The 19,746-nt window shown below is 41.6% G+C and overlaps 1 protein-coding gene across 1 annotated transcript in view; it reads right to left on the minus strand.

Moving 5' to 3' along the window:
- KDM3B (lysine demethylase 3B) overlaps window positions 1–17,752 on the minus strand; it is a 67,949-nt gene extending 50,197 nt beyond the window's left edge. The window contains exons 1-2 of the mRNA XM_080803643.1: window positions 17,458–17,752; window positions 1,260–1,427 (exon numbers count right to left, since the gene is read on the minus strand). Of these exons, the coding sequence (XP_080659769.1) occupies window positions 1,260–1,427; window positions 17,458–17,646 (357 nt within the window). The 5' untranslated portion in view covers window positions 17,647–17,752. The remainder of the gene's footprint in view (window positions 1–1,259; window positions 1,428–17,457) is intronic.
- Window positions 17,753–19,746: the final 1,994 nt, after the last annotated feature.

Below are 19,746 nucleotides of genomic sequence, written 5' to 3' on the forward strand. Positions count from 1 at the left end.
TCAGGAAAGGGAAAACAAAAGCAAAAAGAAACTACCAACACTACACTAAAATAAAAAGCCTTTGCACAGCAAAGAAAACCATAAACAAAACGACATGGCAACCTACTCTATGGGAGAAGGTATCTGCAGAATGATATATTACATAAGGGGTCAATACCCAAAATACGTAACACCATAAAAATGCTCAAATAATCCAATTAAAAATGGGCAGAGGACCTGAACAGGCAATCTTCCAAAGAAGACATACAGATGCTCAACAGACACATGAGAAGATGCTCAAAATCACTCCTCATCAGGGAAATGCAGATCAAACCACAATGAGATACCATCTCAGACCTGTCAGAATGGATAGTATCAAAAAGACCAGAAATAACAGGTATTGGTGAGGATGTGGAAAAAAAGGAACCCTCCTGCCCTGCCAGAGGGAATGTAAACTGGTACAGCTACTGTGGGAAACAGTATGGAAGGTCCTCAAAAAATTAAAAATACAATCACCAGATGATCCATTAATTCCACTACTATGCACTTAACCAGAGAAAACATAAATACTAATTTGAAAAGATACAGGCACTCCTATGGTTCTTGCAGTGTCACTTACAATAGGCAAGATATAGAAGCAATCTAAATGTCCATCCACAGATAAATGATTAAGAACACACACAGACATAAAACAGAGTATTATTCATCCATAAAAAAAGAACGAGATCTTGTCATTTGCGACAGCATGAATGGACTCAGTGGGTATAATGCTAAGTGAAACAAGTCAAAGAAAAGCAAATACCATATGATTTCACACATATGTGGAATTTAAGAAACAAAATGAAGGAACAAAGAAAAAAAGAGACAAAAAACCCAGACTCTTTAATACAGAGAACAAATCGGTGGTTGCCAGAGGGGAGGGAGGTCGGGGGCAAGGGTAAAATAAAGAGGATTGAGAGTATACCTACCATGAGTATGATGAGTATGATGAGTACTGAGTAATATGCAGAAATGCTGAATCATTATATTATACAGCTAAAACTAATATAAACACTGTATGTTAATTATACTTCAATAAAACAAAGTAAGTTTCAGAAGAGAAAGGAGAAAAGATCTCCCAGTTTTGCTTCAGTAACTTCAGAATAAAAGTATGTTAGGGATAAGCCTGGAGTTTTGGGAATTCTAAAGAGTTCAGCTATTGCATAAATACCACAGTTACAGTTATAAATAAAATCTTAGGAGTAAAGCCCAAATATGTTCCAAGCCAGTAAGTCTCTCACCAGGGCTGGCCACTGTGCGATTGAGACTCGAGTACCCTGGACAAGGACCGGGTCCTTCCGGGGTGCCCATACCAGAGATCCTTCCAGCAGAAGCACAATAACTTCTTCAGCATGAACTTTAACCCAGGAGTGTTGCTTCCAGTTACAGCCATCAAATTCCACAAAGATCTGCAAAAAGAGATGAAAAGGAGTTTGGAGGTCACATATGTAAAAATCCCACACTGTAATAATTAAACCGTGACTGGGAAAAATTCTACTAAGTCGTCAGTTTTTTCCAAAAAGATTATTTATTTATTTATTTATTACACACACACACACACACACACACACACACACACACACACACACACAGCAAGAGAGGGAACACAAGCAGGGGGAGTGGGAGAGGGAGAAGCAGGCTTCCCACTGAGCAGGGAGCCTGATTCGGGGCTCAATCCCAGGACCCTGAGATCATGACCTGAGCCAAAGGCAGATGCTTAATGACTGAGCCACCCAGGCCCCCCTCTACTAAGTTGTTTTTAAGTTCTTTTTTTTTTTTTTTAAAGATTTTATTTATTTATTTGACAGAGAGTGATACAGCGAGAGAGGGAACGCAAACAGGGGGAGTGGGAGAGGGGGAAGCAGGCTTCCTGCGGATCAGGAAGCCCAATGGGGGACTCAGTCCCAGGACCCTGGGATCATGACCTGAGCTGAAGGCAGATGCTTAACTGACTGAGCCACCCAGGCGCCCCATTTTTAAGTTCTTTTAATGAATTTCAATAAAAAAACAATCTTACTTCACAGCAAGGAAGCTGTGCTCAGCTACACTCTAAAAAGGTAGCAGAGTTAAAGAGGCACATCTATAGTTAACAATTTTTAGCCATGATCCTATTGAAATTTTAACTCTTGACTTCCAATTTACATCTAATGCACATCAGCTGGGGGCTTACTATGTATAAAGCACTGCACTAGGTTCAGAAATAGAGAAATCTAGGGGCGCCTGGGTGGCTCAGTGGGTTAAGCCTCTGCCTTCGGCTCAGGTCATGATCTCAGGGTCCTGGGATCAAGCCCCACATTGGGCTCTCTGCCCAGCAGGGAGCCTCTCTCTCTGCCTGCCTCTCTGCTTACTTGTGATCTCTCTCTCTCTCTCTGTCAAATAAATAAATAATAAAATCATAAAATCTTAAAAAAAAAAAAAAAGAAATAGAGAAATCTAGCCCATTTCCTGGTCTCAAGGAGCTCATGGTCTAATAGGCTGGAGAAAAATTTTTTACACTTCTACTGAAAATGACTGTGAACTTCTTTGATAAATTTTTTTGAATAGGTGATATACGCACATGGTACAAAACTCAAAAGGATAAACAGTGGAGAAAAAAAGTTGCCCTCCCAGTTCTGTGTGTGAATTTTTAAAATTACCCCTGCCTCAAGTGATCTCATACCTGTTAGGAGAGGCATGCTATTATCAACAACAAAGCTTTGCTTCCACAAGAGACACTCCACTTTCTGACATATGGTTAAACAGACAGTGTAAGAAGTTTAGGAAAGTGATTCATATTAAATGAAACTACATTTTTCTAATAAATAGCATGCTTAGGTTTGGCTTTTCTACATAAATTGTGACTTCTAAGCATATTTCACATGCAGCATATAGAGCAAGACCTACACAAATAGGTATCAGTACTTAGAATAGATATACCCAGGACCTAAGATATAGCTGGTCACAGAAGGGCTAGAGTGTTCATTCATTTTCACGGAGTTTTAGTTCCCTTTTGGGAAACACAAGCAATAAGAATGATAAAACATAAATGAAAAAAATCAAGACCAAGAAAACTACAACAGAAGTCACTATCAAAGTATAAAACAGAAAACTTAAGCTGGCCCTAAGGATCTATATGGCTATATGACTGAGTGATGTTTTTGGCTCTAAGCTTCTCAAAGGCCAGTTTGAAAATGGGAAGTCAGCTGCAAAGGTCCCACCTTCTACATCTTTTTCTTTTTAAGATTTTATTTATTTATTTATTTGTCAGAGAGAGAGAGAGAGAGAGAGAGAAAATATGCACAAGTAGGCAGAGTGGCAGGCAGAGGCGGAGAGAGAAGCAGGCTCCCTGCTGAGCAAAGAGCCTGATGCGGGACTCGATCCCAGGATGCTGGGATCATGACCTGAACCGAAAGCAGCAGCTTAACCGACTGAGCCACCCAGGCGTCCCTCTTTTGCTTCTTTAAATTAAACTCTACTCCCAACATGGGGCTTAAACCTACAACCTGGAGATCAAGAGTCAGATGTTCTAACCACTGAGGCAGCCAAGCGCCCCTCCCACTGTCTAAAAGGAAAACAAAGCAATTACTCAGGGAAGCAATGCTTTTCCAACCCTTTGGCACTGTAGGACTTTTCTCACAAGGAGCTTCCTAAGGCAACAATGAGTGATGTAGGACAAAGCCAAAACCCGTATAGTAGTGATTCCCAACTAGGAACCATGAAGTTACCAAGATTTTAAGTACTAGGGGTACCAAGCATTTCCTGTAGTGAGTACTACATGTGTTCTGTATGTATGTACTATTATTTTTAAAATATATGTTGATAAGGGCACCTGGGTGGCTCAGTTGGTTAAGCGTCTGCCTTCAGTTCAGGCCAGCTCAGGCCATATCTCAGGTTCGTGGGATTGAGCCCTACATCGGGCTCTCTACTCAACAGGGAGTCTGCTTCTCTCCCTCTGTGCTCTCCTCCCCCACGCAAATAAATAAATAAAATCTTTTTTAAAATGTTGATGATAGAATGAATAAAATTTGAATCTATTAAAACCGTTGCTGAATTCATATCAGCTTTTGTTGGTATACATGTTCTCATCCAGTCAATATACAAAATTATAGGTACAATTACATGAAATTTCAGGACACTTATACTTGAAAAGTGTGAAATCACTTCACAGTAGCCTAGCATTAGGCTTAATCTCTTCACAGGCAATGCATATTTGTGGATGTGGAATGCACTGCTGAAAATTTATCCCAGAAATTAAATTCATTATATAAAGTTCTAGTTTATTATAATAAGTAAGCTCACTTCTACTTACACACACACACACACAAAGGGGAAACAAGGCTCAGAAAGCAGAAGAATGATTTTTTACAGAGAAAGAGAATACTGAATTGCAACGTATTTAATATATGAATGGGCTCACTCATATATACATATATGTTCCAAGGGAATAAAACACAGCTTCAAATAACTTGCAGACAACTGGAAAGAGATAATCAAATGTACACTTATGGGCAAACTCAGACACCAAGAAAGGTAGGTAGTAGCAGCATAATAAACAAAGGCTGGGGCTAAGTTCTAGGAGGCTTGGATTTGAGCATTAGCCCCACTCTATGAACTGCAAAACTGGACAAGTCACTCTTCCCTCCTCAAGCATTAGCTTCCTGCCTTGTGTTAAGACCCACCTGTCTTACTTCCCTCACACACAGGTTGTGAAATTTAAATAAAGTAATGGATTCAAAAGCACTTTGGTCAATTGCAAAGCACTACTTAGGCAATATAAAGAGAAATAAAGTAAAATAAAGTATGGGGGATGTTCAGAGGCAGGAGAGATCACCTCAGAGTCCTGAGGGACTTATATGGTCTGAGGCAAAAAAAAAAAAAGTCCCAATCAAGTTCTAGGATGGCCAGGACTATACAAGCAGACTGTGGAGGAAGGCAATAGGAGATGAGGCTAAAAAAACTAAGAGTCAAGGTGGAAGACCCTGAATACTGGGATAAAAAACTGGGGCCTCATCTAGCCGCCAATGAGAGGCATGAGGGTGTTTCTGTGTGTTTGTGTGTGTGTGTGTGTGTGTGCATGCGCGCGCGCGCGCATTCATGTACACAGGTGCCATTAAAAGGTTTCTAACTGAGGTCAAGATATGAACAGAGCAGTTGGTTTTAAGGAAATTCACCTACCTACCAGTGGATATAGATGGACCGGAGTTGGGGGAAGATAACAGAGAGTGTTCTTTCTTGACCCAGAGTGGGAACAGTGAGACTAGGAAAAAAATGACTTGTGCTTATTAGAATCCATGAGTTCTATCACCAAGCTTGATGACTGGCTGGATAAAAGGGTAAAGGAAAATGCAAAAATGACTTAGATTTTGAACAAGAGTGGTATCATTACATAACTGATGTCAGGAGGAGGAGGTGGCTAAAAGACACACAAGATCTTGCATGACATGTAAAGAAGCATGAAGTATTAAATGCCCTGGCTGTGTGTGACTGTGAGTGACACAGCCCTGTACTGGGCATCACTCAGAAAAACAGAAGTTGAGGCTCCATGGTGAGTGATGGCCAGGCACCACACTGCAGTTCTAATCTGCCAACCATATAAAAAGAAATCAACCCATAAGGCACAAAATATAGCAACTCACAAATACAAGAACAACGCTGAAAGAAGTCATTGCACTACAGCTGTAACAATTTTTACTCTTAGTACAAAAGAACTTAAACATTCATAAAGTTAAGATTCAGGAATCCTGTCATCACTTATCTGAAAACATCAGGGAAAAGTTCAGTTATTGGAAAGCCAGATCTCACTTAACTTAAGGCAAATTATCTCCCAATCCACCTGGTCAAAGGACATATATGGAATAAAGTATTTACTTTGAGAAGAACAGCAGTGTTCTATGCTCTGGGATCAAGCTATACCTCACAGCTAACAATATGAATTTGTTCTAAGAGCAATATGGGGGGGGTGCCTAGGTGGCACAGTCTATTAAGCGTCCAATTCTTGGTTTGACCTCAGGTCCTGATCTCAGGGTCCTGAGATGGAGCCCCCTGTGGTGAGATAGGGCTCTGTGGTCAGTGTAGAGTCCGCTTGGGATTTCCTCTCCTTCTCCCCCTCCCCACCGCTCACTTGATTGCTCTCTCTCCAAAGTAAGTCTTTAGAAAAAGGAAAATAAAGAGCAATATGGAATGTAAACATGTTCTCTGAACAGCGAGGCTTATTTTTGGCCCTAGCACTGTGCTTTACTTCCTACCTAGTAATGGAAGAAGTTAGAACATATAAAGTAAATAATCATTTCAGATCAAAGTACCCAGAATATGAACTCTTAAAATGGTAGTGCCTAGGCCACAGAACACAGGGAAGGGATATAAATTAACAAAAATCAATGATTGTGGTTGGATTGAGTCAGAGATGACTAAGGCAGGTTGATCAACTGAACAGAACAAGACTAAGACAGCTTGAGTTGATTATTTAAAGTCTTTTAAAAATTTTTACTTTTAGAATAGAAGTAGCAAATAGAACTATACATGCTACAGCTAAAATCCAAGGACTAGATGTAAAATATTTCATTAGTTAAGGAAAGTTAGTGGTAACTCTCTTGTTTTTATTTCGAAATTCCTTTTATGGTAGCTAAGTGATTTACATTTATTTTAGTGACATTAAAATAAAAGAAATTCTTTAATAAAATCAATTAATTTGGGGACACCTGGGTGTATCAGTGGGTTGGGCCTCTCCCTTTGTCTCAGGTCATGATCTCAGGGTCCCAGGATGGAGCCCCGAAATGGGCTCTCTGCTCAGCAGGGAGCCTGCTCCACCCCACACAACCACCCGCCCCCCCTGCCTGCTTGTGATCTTGGTCAAATAAATAAATAAAATCTTTTAAAAAATCAATTAATTTCTCCTAAGATTGATAACATCAATAGTAGTAACCCGAGTAATATAACTTTCATGTTTATTGTTTAATCATCAATTTGGATTCTGTTTCTCCCTAAGGCCATTCTTCCTACAATTAATAAAATTCATTTACTCTCAACAGAAACAGAACACCTCTTATGTTAATGTATAGCATTTACTGGGGCCAAGAATATCAAGGTGAATAAAGCTAGCAATTGACAGGAGGGACTCATCTGTTAACTCAGATGAGTTAACAGAGAGGTACAGAAATGATTCAAAGGGGCACCTGGGTGGCTCAGTCGTTAAGCATCTGCCTTCCACTCAGGTAATGATTTTAGGGCCTTGGGATCGAGCCCCGCATTGGGCTCTCTGCTCAGCAGGAACCCTGCTTCTCCCTCTCCCACTGCCCCTGTTTGTGTTCCGTCTCTACCTGTGTCTGTCTCTGTCAAATAAATAAATTAAATCTTAAAAAAACAAAAACAAAAAAACCCGAAACGATTACAGAGCAGGACGCCTGGGTGGCTCAGTCTGTTAAGCCTCTGCCTTTGGCTCACATCATGATCCCAGGGTCCTGAGATAAAGTCCCACATCGGGGTCAACATGGAGCCTGCTTCTCCCTCTGCCCCTTCCCACCGCTCATGCTCGCTCTCTCTCTCTCTCTCTCCCCCCTGACAAATAAATAAAACCTTAAATGGGGAAAAAAAAAAAAAAGATTACAGAGCTATGTAACAAGGGCAGTAACAAAGATCTGAACATGATACATTAGGCCAGAAAAGGTATCTGCCTTGAGAAACTAGAACAGTTTCACAGAAGAGGTAGTAGTACTCAAGCTGGGTCTTAAAGGACAAGCATTCTGGCAGAGAAAGGAGAAAAGACTTTCAGCAAGTACAAAGGAAAAGAAACAAAAGTAGATTGAGTGTCCTAGGCAGCAGCCATAGGATTAGTAAGTAAGTAAGCTGTGAGGGCTCTGATTGGCATGTTAGTGCATGATGCATTGAAATCTGGTGGCAAAGGTGTCTTGCTTGGCCAGCAGTGTGGGATTTTTTTGTTTGTTTGTTTGTTTGTTTGTTTTTAATGTGCATGGAACATCTTTAGGCAGTGTCTGCACTCTCCAGTTGCCAATCTCCACTATACCCTCTGGTCTGTCACCTAGGTATTTTCATAAGCCTGCTACCCTGTACCCATGTGGGTTTATGTTCCCAGAAATAGGCTTTGGGGGAGTCACTGATAGTTTTAAAGGGGCAGGGGGAAGAGATCGTAAAATGCTTTATAAAGATAATTCCATTTGGGGGAAAAATTTCTCAATGCTCAGTTTAAAATAGAAGATCAAAATAAAAATTACAAAGTATTTTATTTAGATGAATGGCTAAACACACTTTACTCATACTATGAAACAGTACTGAGAAGTTTTTAAAAAATGAGATACATCTAAAACACTAACAAGGAAAGATCTCCAAGATGTATTATATGCAAAAAAGCTGGCTGCAGGGGCATCTCGGTGACTCAGTAGAGTATCTGACTTCAGCGTGGGTAGTGGTCTCAGGGTCCTAGGATCAAGCCCTGCATCAGGCTCCCAGCTCAGCAGGGAGTCTGCTTATCCCTCTGCCCCTCTGATTGTTCTCTCTCTGTCAAATAAATAAATATCTTAAAAAAAAAAAAAAAGCTGGTTGCAGATTTGGGGGGGTGGCAGTGAGAGAAGAGGAGGATTGGGACAAAAGGGATAATAGTATTTTAGCCTTAATCAGTAAATGCTCCTTCTTCTTAAAAAAAAAAAAGTATTCATGTAATGCTAAAATAATACTTCTTTTGTTGTTGTTGTTTCAGATTTTATTTATTTATTTGAGAGAGACACAGTGAGAGAGGGAACACAAGCAGGGGGAATGAGAGAGGGTGAAGCAGGCTTCCCGTGGAGCAGGAAGCCCGACGTAGGGCTTGATCCCAGGACTCTGGGATCATGACCTGAGCCGTAAGGCAGATGCTTAATGACTGAGCCACCCAGGCAACTCAATACTTTTTAAAAGGGAAAGAATTAACTTTGGGAACAGGGTGGAAGATTAATTACAGAGAGAAGAAACTAAAGGCAGGGAGACCAATTACAAAGCCATGACAACGCAGGAAAAAGATGAAAAAGGCCTAACCATAAGGCTGTATGAAGGGAAAAGTTTATTTGAGAAGTCACAGAGATAAAAGTAACAGGATATGGTGATGACTGAGAGTAAGGGAATTGGAAGACTAACTCAACTCCCAAGGTCCCTAAATTTTCTTTTCCAATTTCCTACCTACATTTTGTTCAAAAAGGATAACAGGTCCAAAACGGAGTCACCTGTGCTAAGCCCAGGTCATCAAACCACAACAAAACCTCTCTAGAGAATGGAATCTTAAACCAATAAATCTAGAATTACGTGGTCAGTACTAGTGAGGTAATCAGCCTGATAGACCCCTACTGTCCCCCCTCAAGGAAAGTGGCCTTGTCTGAAACAATCAGCTCTTTGCTAGAATAACTTCTTTGTCCAACCTCCTTCTGTCTATAAAAGTCTTTCACTTTGCACAGCTCTCTGGAGTTCCTTTCTATTAGCCATAAGGGTTGCTGCCTGATTCAGTTATTGTCGAATAAAGCCAGTAAGATCTATAAAATCTACCAGTTGAATTTTGTTTTCTTAACGATTCTAAACAAAATGTAAAGTCTGCTTCAAATGATTTTACAGGGGTGCCTGAGTGGCTCAGTGGGTTGAGCCTCTGCCTTCAGCTCGGGGCCCTGATCTCAGGGTCCTCCCTGATCTCAGGGTCCTCGGATGGAGTCCCGCATCGGTGCTCTCTGCTCAGCAGGGGGTCTGCCTACCCCCACCCCCGCTTCTCTATTTGTGATCTCTCTCACTCTCTGTCAAAATAAATAGATAAAATCTTTTTAAAAAATGACTTTACAAAACTGTGGGATATCTCGACAGCCAAGGTGGGGAATGATGCATGTCTAGAAGACAGCAGTTTTCAAACAAAAAGCATTTTTCTCTATATGGTTCCTTTGATCATGAGATAGCTTCCTAACAATTAACCCTATTCACCACCTCAAACTTCCCCCTACTTTCTAACATCCACAATAAATTAGATGTTAAGTACTTGAGTACTGTAGGGATAATGAGAATAAAAACTCAAGCATATATACATATATAGTGTTTTTAGGGCCTGTGGAATCACAAAGATCTGGGTTTGCATCCCAACTTCCTCATTTCTTAGCTGTGTAGCCCAGGGCAAGTCACTTTAGCCTCTTTGCGCCTCACTTCCTTTGCCTATAAATAGGGACAGTAAGTATCTCAAAGGATTGTCTGAGGATTAAATGAAATAAAAGCATAAAGGCCTAACAGACTTTAGGCTCCTGATAAACTTGCATTCCTAAGAAACTCACACTACTGGTCTGATTATAACTGATAAAAGAAAAAAAAGTTATCTATCAATCATCTTAAATATGTGCACACTCTGTGTCTCCATAATACTACCTTCAGCAATAATCCTAGGAAATAACCCTAAACACAGAACAGGCTTTAGTCACAAAAATGCTCAACACAGCATAATTGGTAAAGCCTAAAATCTGAAACAATTTCAATATTCAATGAAAGAGGAACAGTTAAATAAATTATCCAGCCAATAAAAATTATGAGTTTTCTCAGACAATTTTATTGTTTTCCTTTCAGTTATGAGAACAATACATGTTACCTTTGGAAAATAAATAAAGGCACAAAGAAAATTAAAATCACAATATACAAAAGTTTTCAGTAACACAGGAAAATTACTACATTAAGTAAAAAAGCAAAACACAAAATTGAAAATACAGTATGAATTCGACTTTTAACAATTCTAAAAAAGAGGTTAGATGTCAAGACACAAACAGCAGTTTCTAATCAGTTGTGACGTACAGAGGCTACTTTAAAAATTACCCTCAAAATAATTTCTTCATTTTTGTATCATAGGCATGCATTACCTGAGAATCACAAAAATAAAATATCTAATGCTTCTAATCTACCAAATTAGATGTAAGTCACAAAAACCAGGGGACAATGGACTTGGGACTGGAGTCCCAAGTAAGTTTCCAATAATCTCAAGACAAAAAAATTAGCACTGAGTCCATATCAACAGAAATATGTAACACAAAAATTAAAGGTCAATTATAAACACCTCATAACAGGAAGTCACAGAGTAGAAATTCCATAATAAATCAGATGTGAAAGTTAATCTAATACCGGCTTCTAAATATTATTTTTAAGATATGGTAGTCAGAGAAGGCCTCTTAAAATAATAACAGAAAAATGCATGTTCTGTTCTTGATGGAACTTACAATTTAGTAGGGGAGATGAGCTATATATATTGTTATATATCTATAAGAAGAAAAACTGTGATTAATATTCCAAAGAGGCATATAACAAAGTACTAAAGGAGCAAAGAAAAAAAAAATAGCATGCTGGGGATTCAGACAGGCTTTACAGAACTGGTAGAACCTGGAACGGACAGGCTTTCTTTTCTCCTCATAGGATTTCAATGGTTAACATTAAAAGCAAAAGGGAGGGGGCCTTGAGTGTCTTCAGTGGGTTAAGGCCTCCTTCCGCTCAGGTCATGATCCCAGGGTCCTGGGAGCCCCGCATTGGGCTCTCTGCTCAGCAGGGAGCCTGCTTCCCCCACTCTCTCTGCCTGCCTCTCTGCCTACTTGTGATATCTGTCAAATAAATAAATAAAATCTTAAAAAAAAAAAGAAAGAAAGAAAGAAAGCAGTAGAAGCCAGAAAGTATTAAGTGCAAGATCACTGAATCAGGGATGCTTGCTATAAATATCCTTTTGGCAACACCCAATTTCCCCCATTCGATTCTTTGCACACGAAGGGTCCTTCTTATCTGTAATTTGGTCTCTTGAGTAGACCAGGAGGGGGCTCTGTGCAGATCTCTGGATAGGTGTATCTCCCACTGTAAATTAATAACCTTATATGACAATTTACGAATCAGTCTCCAGAGAATTTGGTTAGTGAGAAGCAGTTCCCTAGAGCCTGATTATCCCTGAACACACATACAAAAATGGAGTTTTTGCCCTTGCAAAACTGAGAGAGGTCATACTATATGAGTCACTACTGAACAATCAGGCAGGTTTTATCCATCTACAGAACAAGGGTAAAAGACACTTTGGCAGTTGGGGCAGTGGGGTAGGGAGGGCTTAAAAACCACCAACATGTCAAAGGGAGTGGAAAACTGAGATGCAGCAACAGGTGTTGTATCCCCCAGGCCTTGTGGAAGCAAAGCCTACAGGAATCAACTCCGGCTGCTGAGAAAATCACTAACAACAGAAAAGGCCACATTACTTACCCACCATTTAGGGGAAGGGAGGTGGGGAACTGAATCAGCCAGAATAAGTTGGAAATAGGAACTCAGCAAGTGAGTACTGAAGGAGGTAATGAGGCCTTGGCAGGTGGGGAATTAGTGAAGGAACTCTTAGAAATAAGTGGGGGGTAATTAAGAGGAAAGATCTGATTCTGTAGTAAAGGGAGAGGGTGCTGGATGGACAAAATGACAAATGTATGTGATCACTGGTGGATATACTACACAGCTCTAAAATAAACAGAATGCAAACACAAAGAGACAACTGTTAACAATTATACACACAAGACAAGTTAAAAAGAAAAGAATATGAAGCACCTGAGTGCCTGAAAAACTCAAGGATGGCTCAATGTCTCAAAAATAGATCTCCTCCTCTAAAAGAATTAAGATGAAATGTGCAGTTAGAGGGCTCGCACTTAAACATTACATATTCATGTATACAAATCTCACTTTTATTTAAAGTTCTCTAAACCTTACACTGATCCACAAAACCATATACTATTTACTTTAATAAACAGCGTATCATGTATCACGCAGATTTTTATTGAATTTCTGAAATTATAAGAAAAGGACACTTAAGGATAATCATTAACATCCATAAACTCCCATTTCAATTAGGGTTGGAGTTCTAGGTTTGTGTGAACACAGGCTGAGACTGTGAACTAGAAATACGGTATTGTCCTGGACCTGATTATAATCATTACATTACCTACAAACAAAGTAGGGAGGTATTTTAAAGTGCACCTAACCTGAGACCAGGAGGAGGACGTAAAACAATAAGGCAGATCCAGATAAGCTTTCATTCCTCTTGTAAGACTCCCAGATAGAAGAAACATGGTACTAGCCTGGACACTGCTACAATTACTACATTATCTGGAATCAAAGGAAAGTAGTACTTTAGAGTCTACCTTTCCTCCAGATAAAGATGAAACATTGAGGGATAAAGAAATAAGGCAGATATGCTTTCACTCCTCTTCCAAGTTCTGGATAGCTGTGATAGCTACGATCGACACATTCAAAACAAATCAGTGCTAATAAAGGCATCAATTAATTCTAAGAAACAGCAAGAAAAGGGCAGTTTACTTAATAAAATTGGTGCTGCCACCATTGGTTACTCAGTAGGAAGCAGGTTAGATCCCCCACCTCACATGCCATTTGCAAAAATATTCCAGGTGGATCACAGATCTCAAGGTAAAAATAAAGGAAAACTGAACAACATTTATATAGGATCAAGATAGGGGAGCTATCCCCAAGCAAGTAACCCAGAAGCCATTAAGAAAAGTCCAAGATAAAAAAAAAAAAAAAGTCCAAGATATCTGATAATATAAACATTTTGTTTTTCTATATGGCAAGACAACTCATCAAGTCAAAAGACGAAGAAGAAAAAATAACTGCAATACACTTGTGAAGTAAAGGGGTTCCTATCCTGAAAATGCACAGAACTTGTACAGAGTGGTAAGACACCTCCTATTTTTTTTTCAAATGGGCAAAAGATAGCCATAGAACTCATTTTAAAAAAACACAAACAAACAAAAACCACAAACAGCCAATAAACATAGAAAAAGACTAGTAGTCATGAAATTGCTGTATTACTCTTCACCCATTGGAGTGCCAAAAATGACAAAGACTGATGATGGTAAAAGGGAAAGCAGCACTGCACGCACACAATGCTGGTGGGATTATGAAATGCTATCATTTTACTAGAAAATAACCTGGCATTACCTAATAAAATAAATGATGCATATACTCATATAGTTCCTAACCCACTCCTGAATCTCTAAACTACAGAAATAAAACCATGATTATACAAGATATACGCCCAAGTTTATTAACCACAGCATTATTTGTAGTACCAAAATTTTTTTCAATATCTTGAACAGCATAAGGAGGAATGACAGAACAAATGATGGTACATCTATTTTATGAAATACAATGTAGTTACCTAAAAGGATGAGTAAGAGCTATAGGTATCGATACCCATGGTATAATGTTGAATGCAAATAAAAACAGGGGCACCTGGCTGGCTCAGGTGGTAGAGCCTGCAACTCTTGACCCCGGGGCTTTTAAGTTCTGAGCCCATGTTGGGTATAGAGATTATTTAAAAATAAAATTAAAAACAACAACAACAACAACAAAACAAAAAACAAAAAAACCCAGAGTCCTTACTTTAAAAAGTGGGGGAGGGGAAGCAGGCTGCAAATATTGCGCAGTGTGATACCATCTGATTAAAAAAAGTAACCTTTTGTATATAGATGAATGTTTCTATATTTTTTGTACTACTGTTAAGTTGAGCAAAGCCTTCTTTTACAAGTGGAAGCCTGTGAGAGCTAGATTGTTGGCTTTCCCTGTGTATACTTTTCGTTGTTTGACATTTGACAAACCAGAAGTCTTGATTTTTCACACACACACACAAATAAAAAAGAAAAAAAAAGGAAAAGGAAAACCCATTTTTTTTGGTGTTTTATCTACCGTCCCTACATATATGAAGGTCCCAAGGTCTCTGCAACTCATGTGAACCAATAATGATTTAAAACACAAAGAGGACAGACTTAAGAGTCAGAAAATAAATGCATAAAAATCCATTAAACTAATCTTGCAACAAGACTATTTTTTAAAAACTAGCCTATTTAGAAACACAAATACAGCTACTATTCCATGGAGGGCAGGGAGGTTTTTTCCCTATTACATCTAAAAATCTCAGTAGTTACTTGTTAGCATAGTTTTGATGAAGATGGCCACTATAAAATCCTTATCAAGAAAACTCCCAATCAACAGGATCCTTTTTGTTTTTCATATTTCATTTTAAGGTAGTACATGGCTTTGGTATTGTTTTCCAGAAAAGGGTTCATTAAATGGAGAAGGGCTAAATTTTGAAACATTTCAGCATTAAAAAGTATTTAGAAAGAGGGTATTAATGGAGCCTAAAACTGAGAAGTGTTCTCAATCACTTCAAAAACTCATTCATCCAACCCTCAATTACTCATCCTTAACAGGGGGCGCCCTGCTATGCATTACTCAAAACCAAGCATGCCTGAAAACATCTTAAACTAACTGAATGAAAATCTGCCCAATCACAGGCTAGCTGCTTGAAAACTCCACCCTTGAGTACAGGAAGAACACTTTTGATTGGAAGACGGTTGTGTTTACTACGGTGTGTGGTGCAAATTGGTAAGGCCCACATGTCTAGGGTCCAAAGGAAATCTCTTTAATGAAAAAGAAAAACAAACGGCCAGTTCTCATCCTAGACTAGTCATTGTCATTAATAGAACCTCAACATAGCACCTGCAATTCTTGAGCAATTTTGCAAACTGGTGAAAAATTCTAAAGACTCTGAGTTTTGTTGTGGTTGTTTTCTCATCTATGTCCCTTGATAAATATACAGGACAAGCTTGTTTATCCTCAAAACCCTAATCTGCCTTTGCTTCTATATGTATACAGTTCCATGCAAGACCTCAACAGTTCTAACGCAGGCTTGGCTTTAATTTCCAAGAATCACTGCAACTTTTTACTTGGTTTGAGAAACCAATTCAATGAGCCCAGTGGTAAAATTATTCAGTATTTAGCTTAGTAGGAGTCCAGCATTTCAGGGAGCTTCAAAAACCTCTGCCCTTAGGGAGCCCAGCAAACAACAAAGTGAATGGGTAGCCATTTCAGGTGCAGAGCTCATTAGCAATTCATCTGATGGTGGAAACAACTAGAATATAAAATTCCGACTGAAAGATAGGGCTTGCTAGGCCTTAGGTCAAAGTATGCATATAATGGTGGATCTTCATTATGTTTTGCATTTATGGGGGCGAATTACTGGCTCTCAGAGAGACACCTCTCCCCCACCTCAACCTAGAAAGCAGTCTTTTGAAGAAAGCACGGAGGAATTTAAATCCAAATCCCCTTCCTAATCATCATCCTCATTCCCTTATATTTCTGGTATCTTTTTACAAATTCGCCCCACTGAAGCCTCATAAATGCCCAAGCAGCCTTTTCTTATTTAGCATGGAGAAAAGATCAAAGAATGTGAACTCAAGTAGCAGAAGCAAAGGCTAAAAGCCAGCCGCAAGCCAAACAACCCATAAAGCTTGATAAGGGGGAGAGGAAAAAGCTTAACACGACTAATCAATAAATAGAAAAATGGGTATGAGAAACCGACAATATTAATATCAAATCTCTCCAAATCATTCCAATTTATAGCAAATACAATATCTGCAGGGGCAAGTTCATCACGAAAATTTACCTTCTGCCTGCTGATGTATTACATTCCAAAAGAATCTCCCTATTTTAAGAGTATCTTAACAGAGAAGCTAGGGCCGCTACCAGAATGAGGAACTGAAGGGGCTTGCCAAAGCTCAAAGACAGTATTTTGCCGCCACATTAGCAAAAATAACACAACGCACCCAAATACTAGTTAAGTTCTATTTTACTGAACAACTTTAATCACAAAATATACCAAGGCAAGTATTCAAAAGCTCCCAAGCTCCAACACAAAGTTTCAAAACAAAACCTCTCCCAGGGCCGAGCAGGGAGCAAAAAAGCACCACTTAGCAGCCCCATTCGGCTGCTAAGACACATCTCAAACTTATCAAAAACAGCCACAACTGCAGCTCCTGTCACCCAGAAGCTCCAAGAGAAAGGAGCCCAAAGAGAATCCCAAGAGCTGGCCTTTCTGGAGACCGCCAGGCCGAGCCCGGCTCAGACGAGGAGGAAGTAACTGCCAGATAAAAAAGCCCCGAGCAGCTCCGACTGCAGCCTCTGTGCCTCCCACAATTGCCCACATTCCCGCCCCACTCGGGGCTCCCGGAGGAAGGGAACAGGGCGCAGGTTTCCAGGGAGGCTGGGAACTACAGGTCCGCGTCTTTCAGGACGCAGCTACAGCACCAGCCGAACTCTGAGGGGCCCGGGCTCCCAGGGTTCGGGAGCCTGCTCCCAAGGCGTGTTTGGGGGGGGACGCTGAGAAAGGGGTCCCTCAGGAGGCGGGGCCTCCCGCGTGGAGGCGGCAGCTCCTGGAGCCCTGGCCGCCCCCCCCCGGGGAAACCGGGGCGCGCACCCCGACGCGGAAGCCATGCCGGCCAGAGCAAGGGGTGCTGAGAAGCCGGTGGGGGGCGCTAAGGAGATCTGGGGGTGCGGAACTGGGTCACCCCCACCCCACCGCCCCCTCACAAAGGCCCCCGGGGAGGCCGCCCGCAGGCCCAGCAGCCCCGGCCTCAAGTGCCCGCCTCGGCCGCCACTCACCGCTAGGTCCTGGGGCACCGCCCCGCTCATGGCCCGCACCGTGCCGGCCCGCCAGGCCCGAGTGCGCAGCGCAGGCCCCGGATCTCCGCCCGCCGCCGCCGCGGGGACCGAGGCCGAGGCCGAGGCCGCGGTATCCGCGAACAGAAGCAGCAGCCGCTTGCCCACCGGGGAGGCCGCCGCGTCCGCCATCGCCAGGGCCGGCCAGACCCGCGCTCCCGCCCGCCGCCTCCCACCACCTCTGCCGCTGAGCGCCCGATCCGCCCGCAAGGCCTCCCTCCGCACCACCCGCGGCCGCGGCTCCCCCCCACCCCCCCCCAACAGCCACCACCAACCACCGGCGCCGCGCAGCGCCCCCCGTGGCCGGGAGCGGAGCCGCAGCCCGGGCCCCGCACAGCGCCCCCCGCGCTCCGGAGCGGGGCGGCAGCTCCGGGCCCCTCGCAGCGCTCCGCCCCAACCTCCCCGGGGCCTGCATTGCCCCCTGCGGCAGGGAGGGGAATTGCAGTTTCGGCCGGGGTGGGGAAGTGGGCGGGTCTTTCAGTCTTCCATGGCACCATCCTGGTCCCAACCTTCCTTCTGGGGGGTACCATATGTAAGTAGGCTTTAGCTTACCCGCCTCGGACACCAAAGACTTTTACTGGGGGCGGGGGGGGGGGGTGGTGGTTCAGGGGCAAGGCACCTAGGGTTGGTGTTTTGAGCCAAGCAGTTACCGCCCCAATACCTACTGATTTCCTATCCTGAAAATAGGCCCTACCATTCCTGTCACTCTCTCTTAGGAAACGTTCCCCATTGGTCCATGGGACACAATATCCTTCTCACTGGCCCATAACATAGTACCATCCTATTCTATACTACCAGTAGGTCATGGGTTCCTTTCCAACTGACCAATGACTAACATCCTGTGGAGGTTATAATACCACTCTTCCCACTGGGTGAAGGCCCATGTGCTTCCAACATCCTGGCATTTTGACCTAAAGTCATGGAACTTCTTCCCTTTCCAAGTCTGCCAGTGTTATTAATTACAGGTATTTCTCAGTTAAACTTTGAGGGGAATTGGAATGAGACCAGCAATAAAGAGATTCTCTTCTCTGCTTCAGTAGCACCTCATCTTACCATGGAAGTAGTGGGAGTAGGGGCAAAGAAAACCCCATCATTCCCATCTCAATTCATTTAATATAGGTATGGGAGATTGGTAACTCCTGACAGAAAAGGGACAGTAGAGAAGGGGAGATACTGAAATTTTGGCCCAGATGGTCTTGCACACCAGGCAATGGGAAACCTCAATCATTACCATTGGTAGTATCAGATTAGCACAGGTTGCATAGTTTTATGGATGCATAATGAGTATATATGGAAGTAGATACAAACCAGAAAGACAAAGGGTCTAGAAACAATCCTTGATTGTTATCCTAAAAGTGACCATTTCTTTCAATGATCTGCCCTACAGACAGAAAGAGTAGTAGCTGGTTCTTTCTCTAAGACTTATGTGCCTACACAGTTAACTCCTGTCCATACCTTTTCTTTACCCTTGACATACTTTTCTTGCAGCAAAGGTCCAGGGCTCCAAAAGGGAGCAGGCAGCAACTACTGACTTTAGAAAAAGTATGAAACCTCTTGGGAAGTCATTCTAGAACTAACCCCGTGGAGCACTAAGGAAACATTTCCTTGAATTTTTTCTTTCCCTATTCCTTGGAACTTCCATCTCACCTGAGGCCTAAATCAGACTGCTTTCCTGGGCCAAGAGACATCTCTCAAAGCACATGGCCCACAAACTATAGTTGGTAAGAGGAGAACAAGGGTGAATTCCTAAGACCTGGTGGCTGCCCTTCAGGTTTTCTACCAAAATTCACTTTTGGGATTTTCTCCTGTATGGAGCTCTAATTATTGCCCCAGTGTTCAAAACTGATTTCTCAGCACCAGAGACAGTAATGTGCCTAAGTTCAGGGATGGGAAGGCAAAGATGAGAAATTCATTCAACAAATATGGCAGGCCTTTTCATGTGCCAGTAACTTTTCAATGTGCTGGGGATACAACATTAAACAAAACCCTTGTCCTCATAGAATTTACATTCTTTCCTATACTAGCAGGACTTCAGGAATGAAAAATGAAATCTCACTTTGCCTTACAGAAAATAAACTATAAAAATCTAACAACAACAACAAAATGAACATAAAGGGAAAAAAGCAAAGTCACTTTAGATGTTCAAACTTTACCCTTGCTCAAACAGTAGGTGAAATGAAACAGCAGCAGTTTTAAAGAAAGAGAAAAACTGCTAATACTGAGCCTCCTTTA

Source organism: Martes martes (assembly GCF_963455335.1).
Source record: "Martes martes genome assembly, chromosome: 5".
Lineage (NCBI taxonomy): Eukaryota > Metazoa > Chordata > Mammalia > Carnivora > Mustelidae > Martes > Martes martes.